Source organism: Rhinolophus sinicus, chromosome 17, assembly GCF_057876585.1.
Source record: "Rhinolophus sinicus isolate RSI-liver-muscle chromosome 17, RSI-T2T, whole genome shotgun sequence".
Lineage (NCBI taxonomy): Eukaryota > Metazoa > Chordata > Mammalia > Chiroptera > Rhinolophidae > Rhinolophus > Rhinolophus sinicus.
The window spans coordinates 32,968,051-32,995,871 of record NC_142517.1 but is presented as its reverse complement, the minus strand read 5'-3'; the positions used below and the strand labels follow the sequence as shown (position 1 = coordinate 32,995,871).

Below are 27,821 nucleotides of genomic sequence, written 5' to 3'. Positions count from 1 at the left end.
TTAAATATCACATTGAGAAAATTCACATGGTATTAATATCTAAATATATATTATGTTTAATTTCTTTTTATTTTAGTATAAACTAAATTCCTATGGATTTCATCCCTATTATATGGCTCTGGAAGATGAGAGCCATGCTCATGGAGTTCTCTTACTTAACAGCAATGCAATGGGTAAAACAATCATTTGTTTAATTTCTCATAGTTTATATAAAAATAATATTTTATACATATATAAAAATGTAATCATATTTTGGATTTCTAGATGTTACGTTTCAGCCAACTCCTGCTCTAACTTACCGCATAATTGGAGGAATCTTGGACTTTTATATGTTTCTGGGCCCAACTCCAGAAGTTGCAACACAGCAATACCATGAAGTATGATGAAATTTGTTTTTTAAAAAGCATACAGTTTTCTTTATAATGTAAGTAATTCTCTTACTTCACAAATAATTTTTTTTGTTGTTGTTTTCAAAGGTAATTGGCCGACCAGTCATGCCACCTTATTGGGCTTTGGGATTCCAATTATGTCGTTATGGATACAGAAATACTTCAGAAGTTCAGCAAGTATATGATGATATGATGACTGCTCAGATCCCCTATGTATGTATATCAACTTTTAAGACAGTGTTACCTATCATTTATAAAAATAGAATGAAATAATTAAGCACTTATATACTTTAAAATTATTTTTAGCATTTGGCAATAATTAAGGCTTAGTTTTTTAGTAGCACCTAATGAATTGGATAGATTTTTATAAAATGTCTTCATCTGATTGATAAAGTAAAAGGGATAATACCATTTCTTTTTCTTCTTTCTCTCTAATTCCACTACCTGGAGTTGTACTAAACAAGTCACTGTGCACTTACATTTCTTTCATAAACTTTGGGTCGCATAGGTAGTCAGACATATTCTCCGTATTCTCTTTAGATGAGAGTAAGGGTCCTCAGAACGTGTTTCATCAACTGATGTGACAAATTACAGAAAAGGAATTGGATGTGAAACGGTGATTTTTGCCCTGGAATAGCTGGCAGTTGTGATATTAGAATACGGAATTAGAGTGCTGAAAGAATATCCTCTTTTCTCAATGTTTGGGAAAATATTCCTAAGTATCCAGAAATAATCGGTCCCTGTAATTTTATTTTTTAGTGATTTTGAGGAATCCCAGAGATCCTCCTGGTAACACTTAAGCATTGAAATATAGAATGCATGGTGTATATAAAATTCATTCTAAGAAGAATGAGAAGGACCACATTATAAGACCTTAGTATATGTAGTAGAATCCAATATTTGGTTTCTGAATATATTATTATGCCTATATTAACTGTATAGTTTGATGATATAGAAATATGCATGTCAATTTTTTTTATAAAAAGGGAAGTTTTCCATTTTTTTTATAACAAGGGATATCCACTATATCAGCCCAATATTTTACAACACCTAGAAGAAAAATTGAGCTAATGTCTATTAACAGAAATGAATTAACAAATTTGTTATTTAGGCCCAAATTAAAATTTTCATAACATTCAAATGTTTATTAGTTTAAGCATATTTGTAAATACTTATTTCTAAGTAATATTTTGCTTAGTTAAGCTTGGGTATTATTTTAAAAATGAGTTTGGTGGATAATAATTAATAGAATACTAATAATTCTCTCTTCCCCTTGTGCAATGTTAGAATTATTTGAAATTATTCTGTATTTGCTTTGTTTCCAGAAATAGAGCAACACCTGTTTCCGTGTTATGTACAAAATTCCAATTTAACATAATTTCATAGCCTCATAATTCCTTTAATCCTATCTTACTGTTTCCTTTGGGAATTATATAACAAAATATACTGATTTGAAATAATTTTTACTTCTAAATCAAAATTTTTAAATGAGCTATTAACAAAACAAAACATTTATATGAACTTAAAATATTTTGCATGTTTACATGCTACTTTTATTCCTTGAGAATTGCATTACTTGATTAATTCTCTTTCGGATCGAGTGAAGAGGCATTGGAATTTCCATATTGCTTATACTTTAAAAGTATGATAGAATGTTACTCACTTACACTTGTGTTTCTTACCCCACTACCACAATTCTCATATTTTTCAGGATGTTCAATACACAGACATTGATTACATGGAAAGGCAACTAGACTTTACAATTGGGGAAAGATTCCATGACCTTCCTCAGTTTGTTGACAAAATAAGAGGTGAAGGAATGAGATACATTATTATCCTGGTCAGTATTTATATTTTATATTATCTGAGTCTTACTATCTTGATTTTATTAAGTTTAATCTCCTAGAATGAGGGTACAGGAAGGTATTTAAAAATAGGAAGTACATAACTTTAGATTCTACTCTCAAATCTAAAAGCTTTCTTCTTTTAACACATTATTTTATTTATGTGAGCTGCCACCAGGATACCTTTATACTTGAGATAGCTTTAGTGATCTAAGGCTAAAGCTGGGAGTCAAAGACAAGCTAGATTTTAGTGATCACCAAAGCTGTAAACTGGCCTCAATTTATAGAAGCTATCACAAAGTAATGATGGATTTTCTATTCCTAGACAATTCTCAAATCATTCTCTAGGACTGCTTCTTATGCTCATCATGTTTAAAAATTTGCCTTCAAGTTGGTGATTCGGTGTGGAGAATATTTTATCAATATCTCACAGGAAGCAAGCTTCCCAGCCAGAAATACCACTGGAGAAATAAAACAAAAATATTAGTAATCTTGCTTGAAATCATAGTAAAATACATTTTCAAAAGTTCTTAAAATTTTCTTCTAAGGTATTTAGAAGTCTAGCTAGAACACCAAAATTTATATCATCAGTCCATTTCTCTGTCCGTGTGAGCATAATATAATGATAATGTAGTAATGGAAATTTATAATATTCCTTAAGAACTACCAAGAGGCTCCACTTTTATTACATAGTTACCTGGTTTGCATTTCATTTCAATTTTAGGATCCAGCAATTTCAGGAAATGAAACGAAGCCTTACCCTACATTTTCAAGAGGACAGGAGAAAGATGTCTTTGTCAAATGGCCTAACACCAGTGATATTTGTTGGGCAAAGGTACTGAATTAACCTTGAAATGGAATACATATAAATATGCTATTTCATTGAAAGTTTCTGTTGAATTAAAAAACTGTTAAAAACATATTGAGAGGGAGTGATATGTTATACAAAATGTGAAGGTTTCATAGCTGATGAACAAAATAATATATAATCTTTAAGTTCAATCCAAATTATTAGAAACCGAGAAAGAATTCATACAAGTGGTATGTCCAAATACTATTTGTTTCATCTTTATAATGTATTTTATTGTATTTCTTATTTCATTATAAAACTACCATTAATAAGATGACGATTCATTATTCTATACTGCAATAGTCATTTAAATGATTGTACTTCTCTTAAAAACATATCATTAATAAAATAAACAATGTTTTTAAGGGCTATACTTATATTCTTGACTTGAACAAGGAATATAATTCACTGTATTGCATTTAATGAATAATATTCAGACCTGAGTATATTAATATATTATATGAAATATCCTGATTTGGCTTACATTTAAAAAGAGTAAATGAAAAAATTCACTATTCATAACTAAAATGAAGAAAAAAATTCTGTAATGGGAGACAAAATTAAATGCAATGTGGGATCCTTTTTGGATCTTGGACCAAAAATAGGACATTAGTGATAAAAGTAGTGAAACTCAAACAAGGCCTGTAGATTAGTTAACAGTATTTTATTGATGTAATTTTTTTTGTTTCTAATAATTGTACACTAGTTATAAATATGTTAATATTAAGGAAGTGGGGTAAAGAATATACAAAAACTCTAGGTATAATTTTTGCAGCTTTACTATAAGTCTGAAAATAACTTCAAAATAAAAAGGTTAAAATAAAATAGAAAAAATTCTATGATAAACGTAGTGAAAGATCATATTTTAAGAAACATGCAATTAGAGAGTATGATGTTGACCATAGAAAAAGATTTTTCCTTCCTATTTTTTTGTCATTCTATATTTCTATACATTTTCTCCGATTTCTATCCCTTATTCCATTCCTTCACTATTCCCTATCAGCAACAAATCCTTTGTAGGTAATTATTTGTTTGGTAATTATTCACATTTTTACATGGGACTCTGTTTCTACAGCATAGATTTAAATTCCTACATTTTCAGAATGATTGAATTTGGGCTCTGTTTTGTGTGTTTGTGGTTGCGGTGGAGGAAAACATTGGTAGGCAGGGAGGCAGGGGCAGAGGTGAGGTGGGAAAATGGGAGTGAAGGAAAATAAAATTTGGTGTTAACTGTGAAAATCAAAAAGATATTTGCCTCAGTATGGCATTGTCCAAGTCAGATCTTTAACAGCTTTCAAATCAAAATATAGTTATTGTTTTTAGATTTTAATAATTGTAGAAACAATTGTAGAAACAATACACTACATTAAATTAAATTTAATTTATGGTTCTCATATTATTTCTTTTTTTTTTTTTTTTTTTTTTTTTTTAGCTGTTTTTATTTTTATTTATTTTTTATTTTTTTTTCTTTCTTTTTTATTTTTTATTAGTTTCAGGTACACAAGACAAAGTAATACTTAGACATTTATCATTTATATCTCTCACACTGTGTGAACCCCGCTCACCCCATCCACTATCGCTCTGACATCGCACAGAGCCATTACATTTCCACTGTCTCTATTCCTAATGCTGTACTCTGCTTCTTGTAACTATATACATACATATATATATATATATATATATATATATATATATATATATATATATATAAAATGATAGTTGGCATTCATTTTTGTTCAGCTTCAGGTGTACAGTGCAGTGATCAGGCATCTACATCTTCCCTGTCCCTAATGAGACAAGTGTCCATCGGATACCCTACAAAATCTTTACGACATTATTGATTACATCCCCCAAATTAATTTTTCAAAACCCCGTGGCCATCTTGACCAGACCTTTGATTATATGTACTGGTTTCAAAATCACGACCTACAAGAAAGATTGGCTTTTTTTGTTCTTATTTGCCTTATTAAAGAAAAAAATAGTATGGCAAATAGGAATGGCTTGCAAATAGCGCATATGCCAAAACAAAAACTGCCAAAAAAAAAAACACAACAAACCAAAAAACAAACTGAAAGAGCTAGTGATCTGTGATCTTGAGTCCATAATATGCCTCTAAAACTCTATTGCAATTTATTTACAACCCAGTCACATCATACTGAATTTATTTTAAACTGTTTTCCAATTTCTTCTTTCTTTATAGGTTTGGCCAGATTTACCTAATGTAACAATAAATGAAAGTCTGTCTGAAGATGAAGCTGTTAATGTAAGTTTTACATTCATGAACTATATAATGAAAAGAAAGTCAGCACTTGGATTTAATTATCACTTTGACCAATTATTCAATGTGAATGGTTTTCCTTAAAAAAGTAGATGGCTTATTTTCTAATGATCATGTCAGACTATATTTAGATTAATTTTTTTTCCCTGTATGCCAACATATGTCAGTCACTCTATTAAGCAGTGTTTACATTTTATCTTGTTTAATTAAGCAGATTTTTTTTTATTGTGGTAGGAACACTTAGCCTGACATATACCCTCTTAAGTTTTTAAGTTCACAATACAGCATTCCTGACCCCAATGACAGTGATGTACATCAGATCACTAGAATATAATTGCAACTTTATGACTATTGAATAACAACTCCCTATTGCCCCAGACCCCAGCCTCTGATCACCACCATTCCACTCTTTGATTCTGTGAATTTGACTATTTTACATACCTCACATGAGTGGAATCATGTAGTATTTATCCTTCTGTGACTGGCTTGTTTTGCTCAACGTAATATCCATGTCATCGCATATTTCAGGATTTCCTTCTTTTGTAAGACTGAATAGTATTCCATTACATGTATATACTACATTTCTTTTTTTTTTTTTTTAAATCAGTTCATCCATTCATAGACATTTAGGTTATCTTAACACCGTCATTCTTGTGAATAGTGCAGCAATAAGGATGGGAGTTTGATATCTCTTTGAGAATCTGATTTCAAGTTTTTTCCGATAAATGACCCAAAATGAGATTGTTGTATCATATGGTAGTTCCATTTTTTAAGTTTTTGAGGAATCTCCGTACATTACCAATACTTATCTTTTATATTTTGGATAATAGCCAGCCTAGCAGGTGTGAGGTGATTTTACCTTGCATTGTGATTTTAACTTGCATTTCCCTAATGATAAGTGAAGTTGAGCATCTTTTCATTGACTTAGCCATTTGTATGTATTCTTTAGAAACATGCTTAATCAAATCTTTGCCCATTTTTAAGTGTGTTATTGTGTGTGTGTGTGTGTGTGTATGTGTGTGCATGTGTTTGTGTGAGTTTCTTATATACTTTGGCAATTCACTCTTTATATACTATATTTGTGCAAATATTTTCTCCCAATCTGTAGGTTCCATTTTCACTTTATTATTTCCTTTGCTGTGCAGAAACATTTTAGTTGGATGTAGTGACAATTGCCTATTTTTGCTTTTTGTTTTATATCCATGAAATGTTTGCTAAGACCAGTGTCATGAAGTTTTTCCTCTATGTTTTCTCTTAGAAGTTTTGCTGTTGCAAATGTTACATTTAAGTCTTTAGTCCATTATTAGCTCATTTTTTTGTATACAGTGTAAGATAAGGGTCTAATTTCATTCTTCTGCAGGTGAATATCCAGTTTTCTCATCACCATCATTTAAGAGACCATCCTTTTCCCATTGTATATTCTTGACTCCCTTGTCGAAGATCAGTTAACTCTGTCTGTATTTGTTGATTTATTTCTGTGTTCTCTATTCTGTGCCATTGATCTGTGTGACTATTTGTATGCTGGTACCTACTGTTTTAATTACTATAGCTTTGGAATATGTTTTGAAATGAGAAAATGTGATGACTCCAGCTTTTTTCTATTTTTTCAAGATTATTTTGGCTATTTAGGGGTTTTTTTTGTGTGTGTGTATTTCCAAATTAATTGTAGCATTGTTGTTGTTTTTTTCTATTTCTGTAAACGAAGCCATTGGGATTTGATAGCGATTGCTATGAATCTATAGATTGCTTTGGGTAGTGTGGACATTTTAACAATATTAATTCTTCCAATACATAAACAGGGATATCTGTTCTATTTGTTTGTGTCTTTCTCAATATCCTTTAGCAACATTTTGTAGTTTTCAGTATATAAATTGTTCACTTCTTTACTTAAGTAAATTCCTAAGTATTTTTGCTATTACAAATGCAATTGTTTTCCTAATTTCTGTTTTAGATAGTTCACATTAGTGTATAGAAATGCTACTGGTTTTTGCATGTTTATTTTTATTCTGCATTTTTACTGAATTTGTTTATTAGTTCTAACAGTTTGTGTGTGTGTGTGTGTGTGTGTGTGTGTGTGTACTTTAGAGTTTTCTACATAGAAGAGTATGTCATCCCCAAACAGAGACACTTCTTCTTTTCTAATTTGGATTCTTTATTTTTTTCTTTTTTGTGCCTAGTTGTTCTGGCTAGGATTGTTAGTACTTTGTTAAATAGAAGTGGCAAGAGTGAACATCCTTGCTTTGTTTCTGATATTATAGGAAAAACTTTTTTTTTCCTGAATCAGTATGATATTAGATGTAGGTGTTTAATGTATGGCCCTCATTGTGTTATGGTAATTTCCTTCTATTCCTAGTTTGAGAGTTTTTATCAAGAAAGGATGTTCAATTTTGTCTAACATCTTTCTGCAATGTTTGTTGAGATCATGTGTGATTTTTATACTTTATTATGTTAATGTGGTGTATCACATTATTTGATTTTTATATGTTAAACAATTCTTGTATCACAGAAACAAATCCCACTTTTTCATGGAGTATGATCCTTTTAATATACTATTAAATATGGTTTTCTAGTATTTTATTGAGGATGTTTGCATTTATAGTCATCACAGATATTGTTCTGTATTCGTTTTTGTTTGTGTGTTTGTTTTTGTTTCTGTTTTTGTTCTGTGCGTGTGTGTGTGTGTGTGTGTGTGTGTGTGTGGTGTCTTTGACTTTGGAATCAGGGTGATGCTGGCCTCTTAAAATGAGTTTAGAAGTATTCTCTTCATATCAGTTTTTTTTTTCTTTCTTTTTCTTTTTTTTTTTTTTTTTTTTAATGAATTCAAGAAGAATTGACAAAAATTCTTTCTTAAATGTTTGGTAGAATTAACCAGTGAATCCCTCTGGTCCCGGACTTTTTCTGTTGGGAAATTTTTGTTTATCGGTTCAATGTCCTTACAAGTAATTGGTATGTTCAATTTTTCTATTTTTTTCATGATTCAGTCTTGTTAAATTATAATTTTAGGAATTTATCTGTTTGTTTTTCTAGTTTATCCAATTTATTAGTACATAATTGTTATACCACGTTTCCCTGAAAATAAAACATCGCCAGACCATTAGCTCTAATGCTTCTTTTGGAGTAAAAATTAACATAGGACCTGGTATTATATTATATTTATTATATTATTATATTACATTATATTATATTATATTTATTATATTATATCATATCATATTATATTAATTGACTGGGTCTTATATTAAAATAAGACCAGGTCTTATGTTAATTTTTGCTCCCAAAAACATATTAGAGCTGATGATCTGGCTAGATCTTATTTTCAGGAAAACACGGTAGTAGTCTTTTATGATCCTTTTTATTTTTGTGGCATTATATGGTATTTCTCAGCTTCCATATCTGATTTAATTTACTTGACTTTTCTCTCTCTCTCTCTCTCTCTCTCTCTCTCTCTCTCTCTCTCTCTTTTTTTGGTAGTGTAGCTAGCAGTTTGTCAATTTTGTATATGCTGTCTTCACAAAACTCTGTTTAGAATTAAGGACACACGTAGACTGAAAGTGAAAAAGTAAAAAAAAAAAGATATTCCATACAAATGGCAACAGAAAGAGAGCAGGAGTGGCTATACTTATATCATAAAATAGACTTTAAGTCAAAAATTCTCACAGGAGACATTACATACTGATAAATGGATCAAGTCTTCAGGAAGATATAACAAGCATAAATATATATGCACTTAATAGCAGAGAACCTAAATGTATAAAGCATTCATTGACAGGACTGGATTGAGAAGTACACAGTAATAAAATAATAGGAGGAGACTTCAACATTTCACTTTCAATAATGAATAGAACAACCAGACAAAATCAATTAAGAAGCAATGTCAATGTACTTAAACAACACTACAGGCCATATGAACTTAATAGATATATACAGAACATTCTACCAAACAGTAGCAGAATACACATTCTTCTTAAGAGCACATGGAACATTCTCCAGGATATATCACGTTATGTCACAAAACAAGTGGTAGCAAATTTAAGAATGTTGAAATCACGCCAAGTATGTTTTCTGGCCATGATGGTGTAAAACTAAAATCTATATCAGAGGAAAAACCTGAAAATTCACAAATATGAGGAAATTAAACAACACACTTTTGAACAACTAATAGGTTAAAGAGCAATTAAAAAAGAAATTGGAAAATATGTTGATATAAGCAAAATGAAAATATAGCATACAGAAACATAGGGGATGCAGCAAACGGAATACTAAGAGGAAAATTTATAATAATAAATATCTGCATTAAAGAAGAAGAAAGATCTCAAACAAACAACCTAAGTCAGTATCTCCAAGAACTATGAAAAGAAGAATAAACTAAGCCCTAAGCTCAAAGAAAGGAAATGATAAAGATTAGACCAGAAATTAATGAAATAAATACTAACAAAACAATAGAAAAAAAATAAATGAAATTCATAGTTGGCAATTTTTTTAGGTAGATCACATCATGATAATTAAATCATATAAGTTCATGTAAAAATGCAAGTTCAGTGTGAAAAATTTCAATACCATATTTACTTAAAACTTACCAAATTATTTCTAAAGTAGAGTCAAAGGATTACAGAATCTAATAAAGGTTGTTGAGGAAAAAAAGTCAGAGTTTTATCTCAGTTGGAGTTCTATTCATTAATCTTGGGTATTATTAGCAACCCTGGAGAGGTAGGCATGACCTCTTTATATAGATTTTGGAGGGCAGCTTCAATTTACAGTGGCGTACGTAGAATCACCTGGGATACTCTTCCATAAAAGCTATAAACATATTGGATCACATGTACCTGATGAAACTCCTGGATATAACCAATGATTTCTATTAAAAGAATAAAAGCAACCAACTGAAAACAAAACAAAGCAAAAAACAGTAAAATAAATGAGTTGTGGAAAGAGCAGAACAATGGAAATTGCAAAACAAAATGTGGTATTCCCTTTTTTACTATTTCTCATTATGATCTACAGGAGATCCTAGCATTGAAAATATTCATTGACTGTAACTTCACTGAGCCTTTTTTCCTTATGAGTAAAATATAATCTGGGGCAAAATGACTAAATGAAGTTCCTTTTAACTCTGAAAATACCCATGATATATGTTTTGCAAATCCTTATATTTCCTATTCTCTGCATTTTCTTTATGCACAATGCCCTTTTATATACTGTTCATGGAGAAGACTGTTCTGGCAGTTACTACATAGTCCTAAAATATAACAGGAAACATGCAGGTGATGCAGTGTCTTTTAGGTAGTTGATTTACCTGCAAAAGATCAATCCTCTGCTAACACACAGACTCTGACCTTGGAATTTATATGGGTAGGTTGGCAAGTAGGGAATTTTCTTGGTAGATAAAAGAGTAAATCATATCTTGTCTGGTGGGGTTGGGAGGGTTAGATGTGAGAGAGAAAAATAAAAAGTTGGGGTGATGGAACGATATATTGGATCTGGAAGGGCAGAAAGCCAGGTAAACACAAATTTTTTTTATCATAAAAACAGGCTAAACCACCATGCTCCACAAAGGTAAAGCTGCAGAATAGGCCTGTAAAGATGAAGAGCAAAAAACTTCCCCGTCACTCTAAGAAGCACTGCAAATATATTTCTATGTGTTTTGAACTGTTTCTTTACAATTTATATAGGATCCCAAGGCTGCTCTCTTCTCTATTTTTACTCTCCATTGCTGCTGGGGTGGTTGGAGAGAAATCACATACATTTATGTAATTAAAGTTGATATCAGGTTGCCTTCATTATCACTTGTGCACAACTTATGAATCTGATAGATAAATGTCTGACTTAGACACACATGGTCTCTCTTATGATTTTTTTTTTTTTTTAACGAGGTAAGGGTATAACTTTATTTTCCCAGATGGATAGATGTTTCCATGTGAGCTAAATGTAGACTCTCTTATGATTTTATATATGTGGGTTTGAACCTTATGTTTTTTAGGCTTCCAGAGCTCATGTAGCTTTTCCAGATTTCTTCAGGAATTCCACAGCAGAGTGGTGGGAAAGGGAAATTATAGATTTCTACAATAACCAGATGAAGTTTGATGGCTTGTGGATTGTAAGTCAACTTTTACTAATTTATAATCTAAGTTATTAATTGTATATTGATCATACAAAGTTCTTACTGGATTTTAATAGTGTCAGAAAAGTATTCCTTGTGAAAATCAGCTCATTTCCTTTTTCCATAAAGCTTTCTTTTGCAAAGGACTGCTAATATACAGTTTTATGTATATGAATGCTATTTCCTGAATTTTCAAGTAGAATATATTCACCTTGACCAAGGAACCAAAATAACCTTTTTTTCTAACTATTTATAAGTGCTTATAAACATTTATTTTATTTTCATTCAGTGTAGGTATAAATCTCACACTCAACTCTGTCTTTGGTGTAAGAAATCATAATTACATATTTGGCAAAATTATCTCTCAAACAATTTCTAATTATAGGTGTAAATTTAAAAACTGGGTAATAAAATTTTTAATAATATAATTTTGAGATAGCATAAAAAAGACTTTACCACAAGTAAATAATTTAATACAGGAGATTTTATATTACACTTCTCTATATTTTTAGAGGTGACTTTCTTTGTTGAATTTTTAAACTGGTATGCATTAATTTACTAATTTTTCTACTTTTTTTTAAATTAAAGTTTATTGTGGTGACAATTGTTGGTAGAGTTACATAGGTTTCAGGTGTACAATTCTGTAATACATTATCTACATATCACATGGTGTGTTCACCACCCAGAGTCAGTTCTCCTTCCATCACCATATACTTGATCCCTTTTCCCCTCATTTACCACCCCCCTACCTCTACCCTCTGGTAACCACTAAACTATTGTTGAAGAAACCTTTATAAAGGTGCTACTATGTGCAAGCCTTGAAGATATAAAATTATATAAAGCACAGATTTTTTAATTAATGGGAAATACAGGTTTGTTTGATTGTAAAGTTATGTACTATAAGGGATTCTATTAAAACTATCTCCAAGAATCAAAATTTGATCTAGAAAAGATAATGTTTTTTTCAGGTAGACTAATCACCTTTAAAAGGTAGCTAATTTATTTATTTAGATGATAGTCCCTTTATGTGCAGTTACTAGGATCCTGAAATATGTGCTCAATAGAGATACTCTTTAAAGTTTTCTGTATTTGTAAACTATATCTTGTGGTTTTAAAAACTACGAATTTTTTTTTTTTTTTTTTTTTTTTTTTAAGAAATTGGTACAAGGCTGATTTTGAGGCATGAGTGTTGGAGGGAAGATGTGGGAAAATATTCACTACTATAATTTAAGTTTGTGTGTAGAAAACTCAGAAAAAAATCACTTTTATATGTATATTATGTCTACAGAGGGAAAATAGGACATTTTATATTTGTCGAAAGAAGACATGAATTGTAAAATGTTAAACACTGAGCTAAGCTAAATTCTTTAGTATCATTGATATACCTTATATTTTTGCTTTTTAGAATAGTGAATAATTATTATTATTTAAATATGCTGCTTTAATTTATTGACTCTGAATTAGTTCTTTTGAGAATATATATTCTAAATTTGTTTCTATTTACTTCTCTCTCTCTCTCTTTTAAGGATATGAATGAACCATCAAGTTTTGTACATGGAACAACTACTAATCAATGCAGAAATAAAGAGCTAAATTATCCACCTTACTTCCCAGGTACAATATTATTGCTTGCCTGTGATGTTATCATATTATTATCATTATTTATTTATTAATTAGGTTTGTATACCATATGATGTACGGAACAAGGTTTACATTCCCAGTTCTCACTACCCAACTACATACTGTACCACATTTTGATCCATTACCAAAATTATTTAATTGATTTAGGAAGAAAAATTAAGAAACATGTTTTATCTGTATGAATACATTTCTAAATTTGTTTGAAAATATTACTTTGATTTTCTTAAGAATATACCCAGATCTGAAAATATTCAGTATTCTTTATGACAAAAATATAAAGCTTTTATGAATTTATTTTGTAAATGTTTCTTTACTAGGATAAAAAAATATGAAAGAATACAAATTATTTTGGTTATCCCTGACCTGAGAGCGAAATGTCCAGTAATTCAGTGTTTATCTTCATACTGTCATATAGGCAGTAAACTTGTAAACTGTTAACATAAAATGATGGCAAATCTTTGAAAAATGCACTTTAAATTGTGAAATAATGAATCAAAAGGTAGTGTTGGTACAGCATTTGCCTGGCTATTAACCTCAGTGCTTTAGGTTACCTAATTATTTTTTTTAATTTATTTAAACAGTATTTCTCATCTAAGTGAATAAAAACTCCCGTTGTTGATTTTTGGGAGTATACTTATTTTTGTGTTTTTTATTAATTCATGTCAATTAGTAACATTTTTGTTACCTAATATAGTAAAAATTTTTACATATTTTTCAGTCACAATTGTAACTATGATCAATGACAATTATAGACTGTTTTTCATTTGTAATTAGCAAAGACAAAGTATACAAATGGTTAAAAAGTTAATAATGTTTTAAAACAAAAGTTAATGTTTTTGCCAAAAGACTATAGTTACATTTTATACATTTTAATGTAGAGAACTTTATAATATGTTAATATTTTCATTGGTTCTCCCTAGAACTCACAAAAAAATCTGAGGGATTACATTCCCGAACTATGTGTATGGAAACCGAGCAGATTCTAAGTGATGGATCACCAGTTTTGCATTACAACGTTCACAATCTATATGGATGGTCACAAATGAAACCTACTTATGAGTAAGCAATATTCATAATTATCCTTTCTGACTCTCTCTTATCTTTTAGGTATTAGATTTAATGTTACCTACTTTGAGTGTCCTCTGCAGATTTTGGTAGCACTTTCCTTTCCAAGGTTCTCTATAGCTTACTTTGTCCTTCATGATACGTAGAATAATTGTGTTCTCATTCTCTCTCTCTCAATATCTCTCTCTCTCTCTCTCTCTCTCTCTCTCTCTCTCTCTCTCTCTCTCTCTCTCTCTCTCTCTCATCTGTATCACTGCTTTGAATTTCCATCCCATTTCCTAAAGAATCCTGAACCATTTTATATTATTCTCCACCTCGTACTCAGCTCATAGTAGCACAGTCCCTAACAAATAGTAGGTGCTCAGTGAATAGTCTTGAATGAATAAATGAGTAAAAATATATAATTTCATGTAATTAATTAAGACATTGAAGCTTGGCTAAATCAATTATTTAAGCCCATTATTAGCAAATTAGAGTATATGTGCATGATCTTGAGCTTCTCAAATTTTAATGTCCTAATTAAACAAACTTATTTAAGGCCAAATGATAATGGAACACAGGCCATTTTTTGAGTAAAAAATCTTTTTAATCACTGTCCAATAAAACTTTCTGCTATTATAGAAATGTTCTATAATTTTGGGTTGTCTAACATCGTAGTTACTAACCAAGAATACAACAACCAAAATGTGGAGGCAGCCTGGGTGTTTGTCAATGGAAGAATGGATAAAGAGGAGACAATACATATATACAATGGAATATTGCTTGGTCATGGAAGGGAATGAGTCATTGCCATTTGTGGTGGGATGGTTAGACCTGGAAGGTATGGTGCTGAGTAGAGTATGCCATACAGAGAAAGACAGATGTGGTATGATTTTGCTTGTATGTGGAATCTAAAGAACAAAATTCACAAACAAACAAAGCAGAAACAAACTCATAGATACAGAGAACATTTAATAGTTTCCAGATGGGATGGGAGGGGGTTAGGGGTGGGTGAAAAGAAGACAGGATTAAGAATTACAAATTGGTTGTTGAACAGTAGGATGTAGGATATAGCATAAGACATATAATCAATGATATTTTAATAATTATGTATAGTGTCAGATGGGTATTAGATTTATCAGAGTGGTAGTTGGGAAGGGTTTGGGGGACAGGATGAAAAAGGTACACATTAAGAAGTACACATTGGTAGTTATAAAATAGTCATGGGAATATAAAGCATAGAGAATATAGTCAATTTAATGGTAATAACTATGTATAGTGCCCAGTGGGTACTAAACTAGTCAAGGGAACACTTCTTAAATTATATAAATGTCTAACCACTATGTTGTACACCTGATATTTATATGGAATAATATTGAATGCCAACTGTAACTGAAAAATTTAAAATGGAGGGAAAAGTGAAGGGGAAAAAGAGGTTCAAATTTCCAGGTATAAGACAAATAAGTCAGGGGGATATAATGTACAGCATAGAGAATATAGTCAATACTATTGTGATAGCATGGTATGGTGTCAGATGGTTGCTAGATTTATCACGGGGATCACTTCTTTAGGTATATATATGTTGAATAATTATGGTGTATACCTCAAAATAATACAATTACTATGTTAGCTATATTTTAATAACAAATTTAAAACAAAACAAACAAAAATGTCCAATAAGAATACTTCTGTAACACAACATTAAAATTCTATAATCTAAATTTTCCAAAGTCATCTGGCAACAAAAGACAAACTGTCTTATGGTTGAAAGTGTTTATTAAAATCCAACTAAGTTCCTTTTGACTAAACTATTTGTAAATTTGGAATGTGTCAGAAATATTTAGAAAATCTGTAATTTTAAATTATATTTTAGTGATGACAAGTGATATCTCAAATAAGAAATATTCTTTGAAGGGTTACAGAGGATATTTTTCTAAGGCAAGAAGTTAGATTTCTCTTTGAGAAAATCATTTTGGAAATGCTTCATGCAGAATTATTCTCAATCAAAAATCTAACAAGGCACATGTCAATTATTAATTTAAAGCTTCAGTAAAAAATTTGCAAAAGTAAGACATATAAAGAAAACAATCATTTAAAAATATGTATTTCTTGCATATAAACAAAAAGAATTTGTGACAACTCCATCTTTGTAAATAATTTTTATAATAGTTAAATAAATTTAATTTTTTTTGCAAATTAACTAAATTTAGAATATATTTTCATGTATATTTTAAAATTCATAGTTAATTTTTTTAAATTATCTGTATATATGCATTCATTGCTTGTTAAATGCCAGCAGATATATGTGATGCATATCAAATATATTAATGTTCCTAAATCGACTGGATCTTTTATTTATAGAAAATAAATAAATGAATATGATTATCTTCTATGATCTTTTTAAAGAGAGACATACATAAAAGTAGGAAATTTTAAGTTAGTAAATACAATATTATTCCTGTTATCAACATTTCAGTATATCATCTTATGTCTGTTTAAAACATTTTTAGTTTCCTGTAGTTTTGATTTGAGCTATTCATTAATTCAAAAATTTCTCCAAAGAGTGAGGAAAGGAGAAAAAAAAAAAAAAAGACCTGATTTGTAAAATCCATTCCCTTCATCTGCCTTTGAATAGATTCCATTTTTGAAATAGAACATTTACTTTTATTTTTAAGACCAGGAAAGCCTTGCTTTCTTTAAAATTGCCTCTATAACAGGAAGTATAATAGCAAAGATTCTCTTGAGAGTAATGCTAAGATTAAATGTTGACAAGTTATAATTGAGAAGGGTTGGAGCAATCAATAGAGTCTAGACCTTTATTCAGGAGAACACATTTAAGTAGAATAAAATGAGTTCATTGAAAAAACTCACAAAATGATTAGTAAGTTGATTTGATAATACCGTTATTTATTAACTTGTATTCATTGAACAAATAAATGTAAGTCACTTAGGTATGTTAATCTGGTAAATGCTGGATGAAAAGAATGATATCCTTCATGCCTGTGAGGATGTTATAGTATACCGTGTTTCCCCGAAAATAAGCCCTAGCATGATTTTTCCGGATGACATCCCCTGAACATAAGCCCTAATGTGTCTTTTGGAGCAAAAATTAATTTGGAGCAAAAATTAACCTGGTCTCATTTTCAGAGAAACACGGTAATGAGAGAATATTCAGATAAAGATCTGTTGTAATAAGAGACAACATAGATACCATAAATTAAATCATTTTTAAATGAAATGTTCATAACCAGACATATCTGAAGAAAATACCTCATGTAAAGACTCATGGATCCTTCTTCATTTATATTAGTGCATTGCAGAAGGCAACTGGCAAAAGAGGAATTGTTATTTCTCGTTCCACATATCCTACTGGCGGTCAGTGGGGGGGACATTGGCTTGGAGACAACTACGCAAGATGGGACAATTTGGAAAAATCGATCATCGGTATGTGAAAGTCACCATTTTTCATTATTCTTTTGAGTTTTCTATTAGGTATTCACTTTTGCTGGTGTTTGTTTATATACTTCAGAAGTCTGTCTCAGAAATATGCTTTCGGCATCGTATTTTTTGACTAGTAGAACAATGACAAGGCAGTGGGTCAGAAAGCAGAATCTGGGATGCTGTGTAGAAACTGATATCCAGCTGTTTTATTTTAAGAAAATAATTTCATCCCTGTTTATCTTAGTTTCCTGGTAGGAAAGGACAGGAGCTGGAAAAGATAACATCTAGAGCTAAGAATAAAAATGGGTAGAAATTCTAGATTCTAGGGAATAAAGATCACTCATTGATGCCAAATAACGAAGCACTTCAAACTAAATTTTTTAAGTTTTCTGGCAATGGTTGGATAGATAGTGAATGAGACGTAATTTTAAAGAGGAAATGGATACTTTTCTGTTGCATATCCAGTCTTAAAAATGCTTTACTGTTTATATTAGGATTCGAGGAAAACAATCAATTTTTAGAAATAATCCTTTAAATGAAGAGCTGGGATATCATATGCATTCTATTTTAATGAAGTGATCATTCCTCAGTGGATTTTACTTATTAAGGATAATTCCATTTGTTTCAAATGATAAGATCTATCACTAAACAATTACGTAGACAGTCTTTTATTATAAAACATGAAACCTAGGAAACCACTACCACTTTCTTCTTGTACTATAAGGTGTTCATAATGATTTTGTTCTCTAAATATGTCATCTTGCAAGTTTCAAGAAAGCATATAGTGTCTTATTTTTATAAATGTCCTTAACACTACAAAGTAAAAAAGTATGACTATTATAAGAATAAATGATAGAAATGTATGTTAATAATCTGAAAAAATGTTTCATTGAATTAAAGGTTGATATTAGAAATAGAACATCTTCATAAATAAAAAGTATTAAAACATATGAAATAGCTTTCTAAGATTTCTTTCCATATTTTATTTTTTAGGTATGATGGAATTTAGTCTCTTTGGAATATCATATGTAAGTAGCTCTATTCCTTGTGTCTTCACAACTTGTAAATATTAAGAAACAAACAAAATTAATTAAATATAACAATGTATTTTAGACTGGAGCAGATATCTGTGGTTTCTTCAACAACTCAGAATATCAGCTCTGTGCCCGCTGGATGCAACTTGGAGCATTTTATCCATATTCAAGAAATCACAACGTTGCACATACTAGGGTATGTAATTGCTGCATTTTCTCTCCTTCCTTTCACCCCACTAACCATAGAAGTTTTAGAATAGAATTCACCCTCCCTGACTGATATCCAGATAAATGCTTTGAACCTCTGTACGTTTACTGAGGACCCCTAAGCCCATCATTTTGGGAATTTGGGCTTAGGGGTCCTTATTTATACTTTTGGGTTCAAGACTAAGTTGGAATACTTACTGCTGTTCTATATAATTTTGGAGCAGTAGGGGGAAAAACATTGCCTCTGGAACTTCTTCCAAACTGGAACGAAATAAGATAATCAGCTTCAAACTACATAAATGGAAATGAAAGTTATTTGACATACTAGTATCAATACAAGAAGTAGGGAGATTTAAAAGACAAATGTTAAAACAATGAGTTGAGAAATTGAGGGAGGAAAAGGAAAAAGGGAATCATGAGAAGTTATTTCTTTGTAGTAACATAGCTATATACTTTATTAAATTGTCTGGAGGAACTTTTGAGTGAAAGGGGAGATAATAGTAAAAATTACAGAAGAATGTGAACAATTGGACCTGATATTTCATTAAGCTTTAAATTTTATGATACTGACTTTCAGTGAAGTACAGAGAAATTATCAAAAGCACCTCATGGAAGGCTTGTAGACAGAGCTAGTCTTTAAAGGGTGAATTCTAGCCCTGATAACTGAATGGTAGAGCTCACAACGTGTTTAAAATCTTTATGTCACTCTTGGGAAATTTTAGACAGTAAAGAAGGGAAGATTTATTTTAGAAATTGCAAATGAAAATCTATATAAGGTAGGAAGGCAGCATGGTACCATATTTTGCAAGAATTTGAAAGTTGGGTAACAGAGACGTAACTTGACGGAATAGGAATATTTTAAGAGGAAAATTTGTTGTCAGTATTACAATTTAGAAAGCTATAATGTTGGAAGAGGGGGACATGTATCAATAGAAGCCTGGATAGGGATTCATTCAATAAGTATTCTTTGAGAATCTACTAGTTAATATTTACAAAACCTCTGTCCTACTGCTGCATATAATATAGGAAGGATAAAGATAATATGTAAGTATGTGTATATTTATATTTATACTTATGTATATATTATATTTAATATATATTTATATAAAATGTCAGGTACAAATATATGCATATGAAGGAAAAATAGAGTAAGCTTGTGATAGAGGTTTATGGAGTTTCTGTTTTAGAAGGAGTCCTCAGGAAAGTCCTATTGGATAAAGTGACGTTAGCATTAGAGCAGATACTTGAGTGGGAGAGAGAAACCAAAATAAATGTTTGGGGAAAGAGAATTCCACTTGGTGGGGGGAACAAGTGAAAGACCCAAGATGGGAATGTGCCTGGAGTTTTTGAGAAAATGAAACGGAGGAGGGAAAGACTAAGGAAGTATTTCTAAATAAAAATCTAAAGAACAGAAGCCTCAATTCAAGTTTAATTATGAGGTAATGTAATTGAATTTAGGAACATATGGTTTAGAGTTAAGTATATGCTATGTATCAACATTTTAAAACCTTAATGATATCAGTGAAGTCAATAATGACAGAGATGATCTTTGTCTTTTTCTTCTTATTTGACTTTGAAACTAGTAACAATAAGATCAGATATAGCTTAATAGTGCTTGGAACATTTAATTTTTAAGATTATGCCTAACCTAACACTACATGTACCAGTAATAACACTCAGTCACCACTTAAGCACTCTTACTCCTGAAATCTAGAAAAGTTGGAATCTTTGGGTCCTATTCCTGTTGATATCAAGAAAAAACATTTCCCTGGAGTTACGTGGCAGCCTTGTTTGTTCCCCTGGAACAAATTATAACATAAAATACTAATCACTTTAACTGTGTATTATTTTTAACCACTTAGTGCAACAACATTTTTTAACAGGATTTTAATCTCTCCAGTACTGATTTTAGTCTTTTTATCTGGAGTGTATATTCTAGAACAGACTGGGGCATGTTCTTTTCTCTTGCCCAATGTTAATTAGGTCTTCTTCTATACTATTAATTCTTTATTACCATAATTTATTCATGTTTCATGAGAACACACAATGTAATGTACAGGGTTACCATGATGGGCTCTGCATGTCTCTGTTTATTTCAATCCACTTTTGTATAACATTTTATTTCTCTCCTAGACTTTTTGCCCCTACACTGAGTGTCATCACAGTTGACAATGTATTTGTCACCTAGTCAAATGTGAACTGCTTTTTGCATATAATCACTTAAACTAAATTAAGCAATGGGCTTAGCTTACATTTTCCTTTTTATTAATGTGTTAATATTATGCTCTGTCTCTCCCTCTCTCCATTCTATTAAATAGAAAGATTATTGCATACGATTTTTCTGAAGATAGTTTATAGTACATGACAGTGAATTAATATTATTTCTTTCTTTTTATTCTCCAAATACATAACTGAAAATTATGATTTAAACAAAGACAAAGTTTATGTCTGTTTCAACTTGCTTTGTTTCAGAGACAAGATCCTGTTTCCTGGAATCAAACTTTTTCTGAAATGTCAAGGAACGTTCTTAATATTAGATATACTTTACTGCCCTACTTCTATACACAGATGCATGAAATTCATGCTCATGGTGGCACTGTTATTCGACCACTTTTGCATGAGTAAGTACATTATTTTCCTACCACAGATAGCTTATGTTTAATTTATATAATAATGTCTATTATATAATATACACTATTTTATTTTATTTGTTTATATTTACAATATACACTATTTTAAATTGGAAATTTTCATTGTTATTTTAATATACAAGGTATGACCAAGAAATATGGTGAATGTTTAAATTTAAAAAAAATATTTTATAGCAAAAGACACATTGTCATTAATCACTTTGAATACTCCTCCTCACTTTGAACAGATATATCCCTTTGTTCTTATCACTCTCTGAAGCAGTTCTGGAAGTCCTCTTTCATGAGTGTCTTTACTTCAGCCTCCATCAGGACAATGCTCCATGCCACATATTGCTTCTGGCAATTTCTGTCAAATACAAAAATTGTGTGTGTCCTCATCCACCTTATTCACCGGATCTGGCACCATGCAAATTTTGGCTCTTCCCCAAAGTCTAAATGACCATGAAAGGTAAACGTTTTTAATCAATGTAGGACATCAAGGCAGCCACAACAGCACAACTAAGGACATATACGAAAGAGGACTTCCAGAACTGCTTCAGAAAGTGGCAAGAACGATGGGATAAGTGTGTTCGAAGTGAGGGGAAGTATTTTGAGGGGGATTAATGTCAATGTATCTTTATTGTAATTTTTTTTTATTTAAACATTCACCATATTTTTCAATCACATCTCATACAGTTTGGGCTAACAAACATTTTCATAAATAAATATTCTAATAAACATACTAACATATGTCATTAAAAATGAAACACAGTAATCAGTTATTAAAAAAGTAATTATTCTCCTTAGGAATTACTACTGTATACCAGGTGTTATTCTAGATGGTTTACATAGAGTATTTTTGAAAAGTTTTCAACATAATAATATTATCTCCATGTTATGATTAAATTAACTGAAGTTTACAGCAGTTAAGCAAATCTACCATATATAAATTCCTAACTGAAGACCTTCTCACCTCTTCCTGGATGTGTGCTAATGGGGTACTCTAAAAGTTCTAACATTCTCCTTAGAAAACTGTTTTGGATTTACTTCTTAAAGCTCAAGCTGACATATGGCCAAATTTTAAAATTCTGTTGTATGGAAAATAGTTGCAAAAATTGTATCCTGTTTTATGTTTAAGACAAGTACAAGCTGATTCTTATTGTGGATGTTAAAAGAAAACAAAGCACAATTCAAACAAAAATACAACACCACCAAAAAAACCACACTTTGAAATAATCATAGTATACCTACTTTTTTGTGTACTCTATATTACCAGAGTAATTAAATAAAGTGATTTGTTGTATTGCACTATTTGTAAACCGGTAAAAAGTACACAGCATATATTTACTCAAATGAAATAGTAGTATCCAAGGTAAAATTACCAATGTAATAAGTTGATTAGTATTCCTTCTGTTCTAATAATAGGATAAAAGATTCAGCTTTCTAAAAAAAGAGATTTAAAAACAAAACTTATTCGTAGGTTGAAATTATCCTCTCTAGTTGCTTTATTAAACCATAATCCTGTCTTTCTTTCTGGTAACATTTTATTAATCTCTTACCTCTTTCAGTTCCAGACTCTCCACCTTTGTCATCTCCCTGTAAAATTCCTAGAACTGTTAGATTGTAGCTCTGGACTGAGAGCTCAACCAGAAACCTTATTATTAACTATGCAGACTCTTGTTCTATTGAGAACGCCTGGGGGAAATTCATGGAAGAGTAGTCCCAGCAGTATGTCTTGGCATTAATCTCAGTTTATAGTAAAACAAACCAACACAAAAACAAAAGAACACATACAGATATTCCATTTTAATTAGAGAAAAAATGCAGACATTTAATAGTGTCTAGTCTCAAACCATAAAAAACAATTTTATTTTTTCCTGCCATTTATATCTCAAACTCAGAAATTTATTAACATATGGAAGAACATTTAAGGATGTGTAAGTCCACTATTCATGAGCTCTAATTTAAGTAGGACAAGGAAACTCTTTTTTTTTTTTTTTTGGTAGAATTTTTATGTATTTATTATTGAGGTAACATTAGCAAACTTTTTTTAAAGTTACTGAATCAATGTGCTTACAGCATGCTTGTCTCACATTTCTCTTCCAGGGTGTTTATAATTTTTATTTTCTACTTTGTTGGTATTCTACTAAGCACAGTTAATATTTGTACCTCCATGAGTTCTCTTCAAAAATGATTTCTCATTCATTTGGTCTTACACGTTTATCACAATTGTCTGCATTTTGTTAGGGAGTTTACTCATAGAGCATTGTAGTGCACAGTGAATTCCAAGTCATAGAATTGTTTTTGATTTTTTTACTGATTGATTTTCACTTCAAGCCACAAAAGTCCATATTCCAAAATATGGTTTAAATGCATATTTTACGGTATTCACAAGAGATAAAGTGCTTTTTTTAAAAATTATTTGTAAATATTTTGTCAAGGTTCTATAATGAGAAGCCAACCTGGAATATATTCAAACAGTTCTTGTGGGGCCCGGCATTTTTGGTTACTCCTGTATTGGAACCTGTAAGTTCTACCACATATTTTTGTTCACAAAATAATTTTTCCCTAACTTATGCTTTTAATGACTATGTCTTTAAATTCCAGGATACTAACATTGTAGAAGGCTACGTTCCTAATACTCGGTGGTTTGATTACCATACGGTAAGTAATTAAGGAATTCTGGGGAATTAACTAAACAGAAATGGGTAACAATTTGATCCTAACTTTTTCATTAATAACATATTTGGTTTACTTCTCACTTAAAATGAGTAAGATATTTTTGCTAATTATAACTGAACAAATCAACACATAGTGAGAGAGAATTAATTTATTCTGCCATGGTTTGTTATGTAGTCATTGATTTACTTCACCAAGTAAACATGGAAAGTACACATTGTAAAGCAAAAGGTCATTGCTCTTTATTGGATATACAAAGTAATCATTAAAGGTAATGCAGTCCTTCAAATAATAATGTATGTGGCAAGTCAGGAATAGCTTTCATGACCTTTCCAAAACCCACACATTTTCTGGAATGTAAGCACCACAAAAACAAGTAGTGGTACATTACTTTCAAAGCTATCAATAAACTAAGGACTAAGTATATGCTTTAAACAACATGATTTTCTGAACAAACGTTTGTGTCTGTTTTAAAATTGAAAGTGTGTCATTTAATTTTATAAATATGTCCCATCAAGTATCAATATTTCTGATGATTATACTTCTTGCTGCTTTTGTTCCTCCTTCCAACCGTCTCATTTCCAGGGCCAAGATATTGGTGTGAGAGGAACGTTTAATAAATTTGAAGCTCCTTTAAATAAAATAAACCTGCATGTCCGTGGTGGTTACATCCTACCATGTCAAGAGCCTGCTCAAAACACATTTCACAGGTAAGTGAAGTGTTTCCAGAACTCAGATTAAGTTTTAAGATATATCACCTACAGTTGTCAAGTACTAGGAAGAATCTGTGATTCTACCCTACTACCAAGCTTACAAGCTAGCCTGCCAGTTTCATGGATGCTGTATCAAAAGCAATGACCTTTCTTACACATGGCATATCCATAAATGTGACTTCTATGTTTGCTTCAGTTTTCCCTGTCCCTCAAGTCCCATGAGGGTGACATGGAGTTTCCAAGGCAGATTCTACACATCCAGGAGGTTTGTGTCAACAGCTAAGGAACGCCAAGCTCAGGGAAACTCAGTTTTTTATAATGGGTTATAAGCAAACCTGTCCATTCTTTGCTTTGAAGGGAGACATTATCTTTATTATACTAGACAATTTTTTTAATTAATTAAAGAAACACTGCCCTGTCTTCCAATACTGTTTAATTTAAAAACATGCTTTGAAGGATAGTTCAGAAGAAAAACTGTCAGTGCTTCTGTATGTAAGATATGCAGAAACTTGAGAGACTCATGGAAATTTATCTTCAAACATGATATTTCTTCTTATAGTAAGAAAGTTTAACAGACTAATATACCAACTAAATCTTAATGACCTCTGTTTAAATATGCAAAGGTATTGACAAATGAATGTCTTATATTTTGAGTGATTGCCTTACCTAAGTCCTTATTGTTTTCTCTGCCTCTGACATATGGAGAGAAGTATTATTTACTTTATGAAAACATAGTTTTTAAATGAACATTTTAAAACTTTACTCACATATTGCTTAGAGGATTTCTCTTCCATCTTTGCTGTCCCCCCTTTTCTGCCTGTCTCTGTCAGTCCTGTGAAATATCCCCTGCCTCACTTTAGTTTATGAAAATATAGATATCCATTGGTATCATTACTCCTTCACTCTGCTAAATCCACTGCTACCCACCGAAGAACCAAACATGTTCCTTATATAAAGATGACTGATAACTCAAATTTTCTATCCATTACCATTCATAACTGATTATCTGTTTAAGACCCTCTCTTCTTTGCCCCAGAATACTCTACCTGATATTCTCTTCTATCTCTCATTCAGCAATATCTACGATCTATCAGGGATACTGGTTCCACTATGTCTCCTGTGACTGATGTAAGAGTGAATCTCTTATACCAGCCACAGAGCCTCCATTTCCACTCCCTAAATTCCTGGGTTAGGCATTCAGATTCTAGAGGACTTAATCTCTCTTCCTCTTCTGTTCTTATGCTGTATCCACTCTCTTGGTGATATTTAGGCTGACAACCCTAGTTAGCGTCAATAGTCTCTTTCTTTTTTCTGGAACTCTCCAGATCCATGTCTGTCAATATTCTACCCTGGTATCAATTAAAGATGAGGAAAATTGGAGGGGACCATTCGTAGGTTGTTCCTTGAAGAATCCTTCTGTTATGAGAGAGGAGTGTGTGTGTGTGTGTGTGTGTGTGTGTGTGTGTGTGTGTTAGAATGCAACTTGTGAAATTGTTTTTAATCTTAGGTTTTAAATATGTTGGAAAATTGTAGATTAAACCAGATTTTCAATGTTGCTAATAAGGTATACTTACCTTTTACCCTAGTAAACTGAACTGAAATGCATACATATATATGCATATATATATATATACATGCTAAAATATGCGAACATCTTTACATGGAAAATACAAGTTGCTATGAAGATATAAACTACATATTCTGGATATTGTAGGAGACTTCCAAAGCAGCACATACTGCCTTCACCATTTGGGATTAGAAAAGGCAAATACCTAAGCATAATTTGTCTAAGAAATCCTTCCTTAGCAATATGAAGCTGTCAAACCACCTCACTTGTACAGTGAGCATGAAAGCAGATATTTAGTTCCCGGACAAGCCTATATAGTCACAGGCTTGAGAGATATCACCCATTCCAAGGATAGGAATTACAGCTTGCTGATTACTCTCCACATTCTTACTAACAATTGCCAATGATAATTCTGTGGCTTATATATGGAAATGTGAGGAAGGCTTAGACATGAGAGATAAAAAACACTGTTAAAATAGTTTCATTTTTAATGGTCAAGGATTAACAGAAGTAATAAATATATGAATAAACTTCATATGGTTTTAATTATTATAAATGAGGCCACTTCTGATTTATTATAGTAGGTGAACCCTTGAGATCAAAGGACATGCATGATATTTTTATTAAATATAGCAAGAATTTTCTGGGTTATATCATTCCATTAAATCATGAGAAAAAGGAAAGGGCTTTATTTTTTTGTCTAAAACAGTTTGCCATCTCCTTAATTGATATTCTTACTTGTGTCCCCTCATATACTTACATAGATGTCATATCCTAACAAGACATATGCTGCTCTGTAAACATCAATAAAATTATATTCCTCCCTTATAGTCGAAAAAATTACATGAAGCTCATTGTTGCTGCAGATGACAAACAGATGGCACAAGGATCTCTGTTCTGGGATGATGGAGAGACTATAGGTGAGTGTTCCATTTAGTAGATAAATGTAATTGATAATATACATATTATAACATTACTTTTATGTTACCTATTATTGTACTTTGGAAGCTAAATAAAAATTTAATAATATTATTTAAAGCTAAAATAGTTTAATAAATAGTTGAAACAACTTTAAAAATAGCATTACAAATATTTAAAGACTTTCTTCTTATTCTAAATATTGTTAATCTCTAGGGTAAATGTCTGGATAACTGGGACAGTTGGGTAGGCTAGGATTGTATATCTATAATTTTTGTACTCCCCGAAGCTAGCCCAACATTGTTCATATAATGGACATTCAATATGTGTGTGGTCAACTAGGCTGAAAACTTATGTTCCATGCATGCATAGTGACCCATAAGGATGCCTCCAAAGCACATGATAGTCCAGAAACAAAACTCGAGTTTGTTTGACTACTGAATGTGTATCGCTTTTGCATCATTGTGTGGTTTGCTTTTTGTTTTTAAT

General features: G+C 31.1%; 1 protein-coding gene across 1 annotated transcript in view; it reads left to right on the top strand.

Annotated features, from left to right (window-relative positions):
• The window catches only part of SI (sucrase-isomaltase), an 83,846-nt gene that overhangs the window by 47,118 nt on the left and 8,907 nt on the right, over positions 1–27,821 (top strand). Inside the window, exons 28-44 of the mRNA XM_019718139.3 lie at positions 77–173; positions 265–377; positions 477–602; positions 2,101–2,229; positions 2,958–3,068; positions 5,284–5,346; positions 11,339–11,455; positions 12,985–13,072; positions 14,020–14,158; positions 17,454–17,587; positions 18,578–18,612; positions 18,698–18,814; positions 21,298–21,446; positions 23,897–23,981; positions 24,063–24,119; positions 24,720–24,844; positions 27,246–27,334. Coding sequence (XP_019573698.3) covers positions 77–173; positions 265–377; positions 477–602; positions 2,101–2,229; positions 2,958–3,068; positions 5,284–5,346; positions 11,339–11,455; positions 12,985–13,072; positions 14,020–14,158; positions 17,454–17,587; positions 18,578–18,612; positions 18,698–18,814; positions 21,298–21,446; positions 23,897–23,981; positions 24,063–24,119; positions 24,720–24,844; positions 27,246–27,334 — 1,774 coding nt within the window. The remainder of the gene's footprint in view (positions 1–76; positions 174–264; positions 378–476; positions 603–2,100; positions 2,230–2,957; positions 3,069–5,283; positions 5,347–11,338; positions 11,456–12,984; positions 13,073–14,019; positions 14,159–17,453; positions 17,588–18,577; positions 18,613–18,697; positions 18,815–21,297; positions 21,447–23,896; positions 23,982–24,062; positions 24,120–24,719; positions 24,845–27,245; positions 27,335–27,821) is intronic.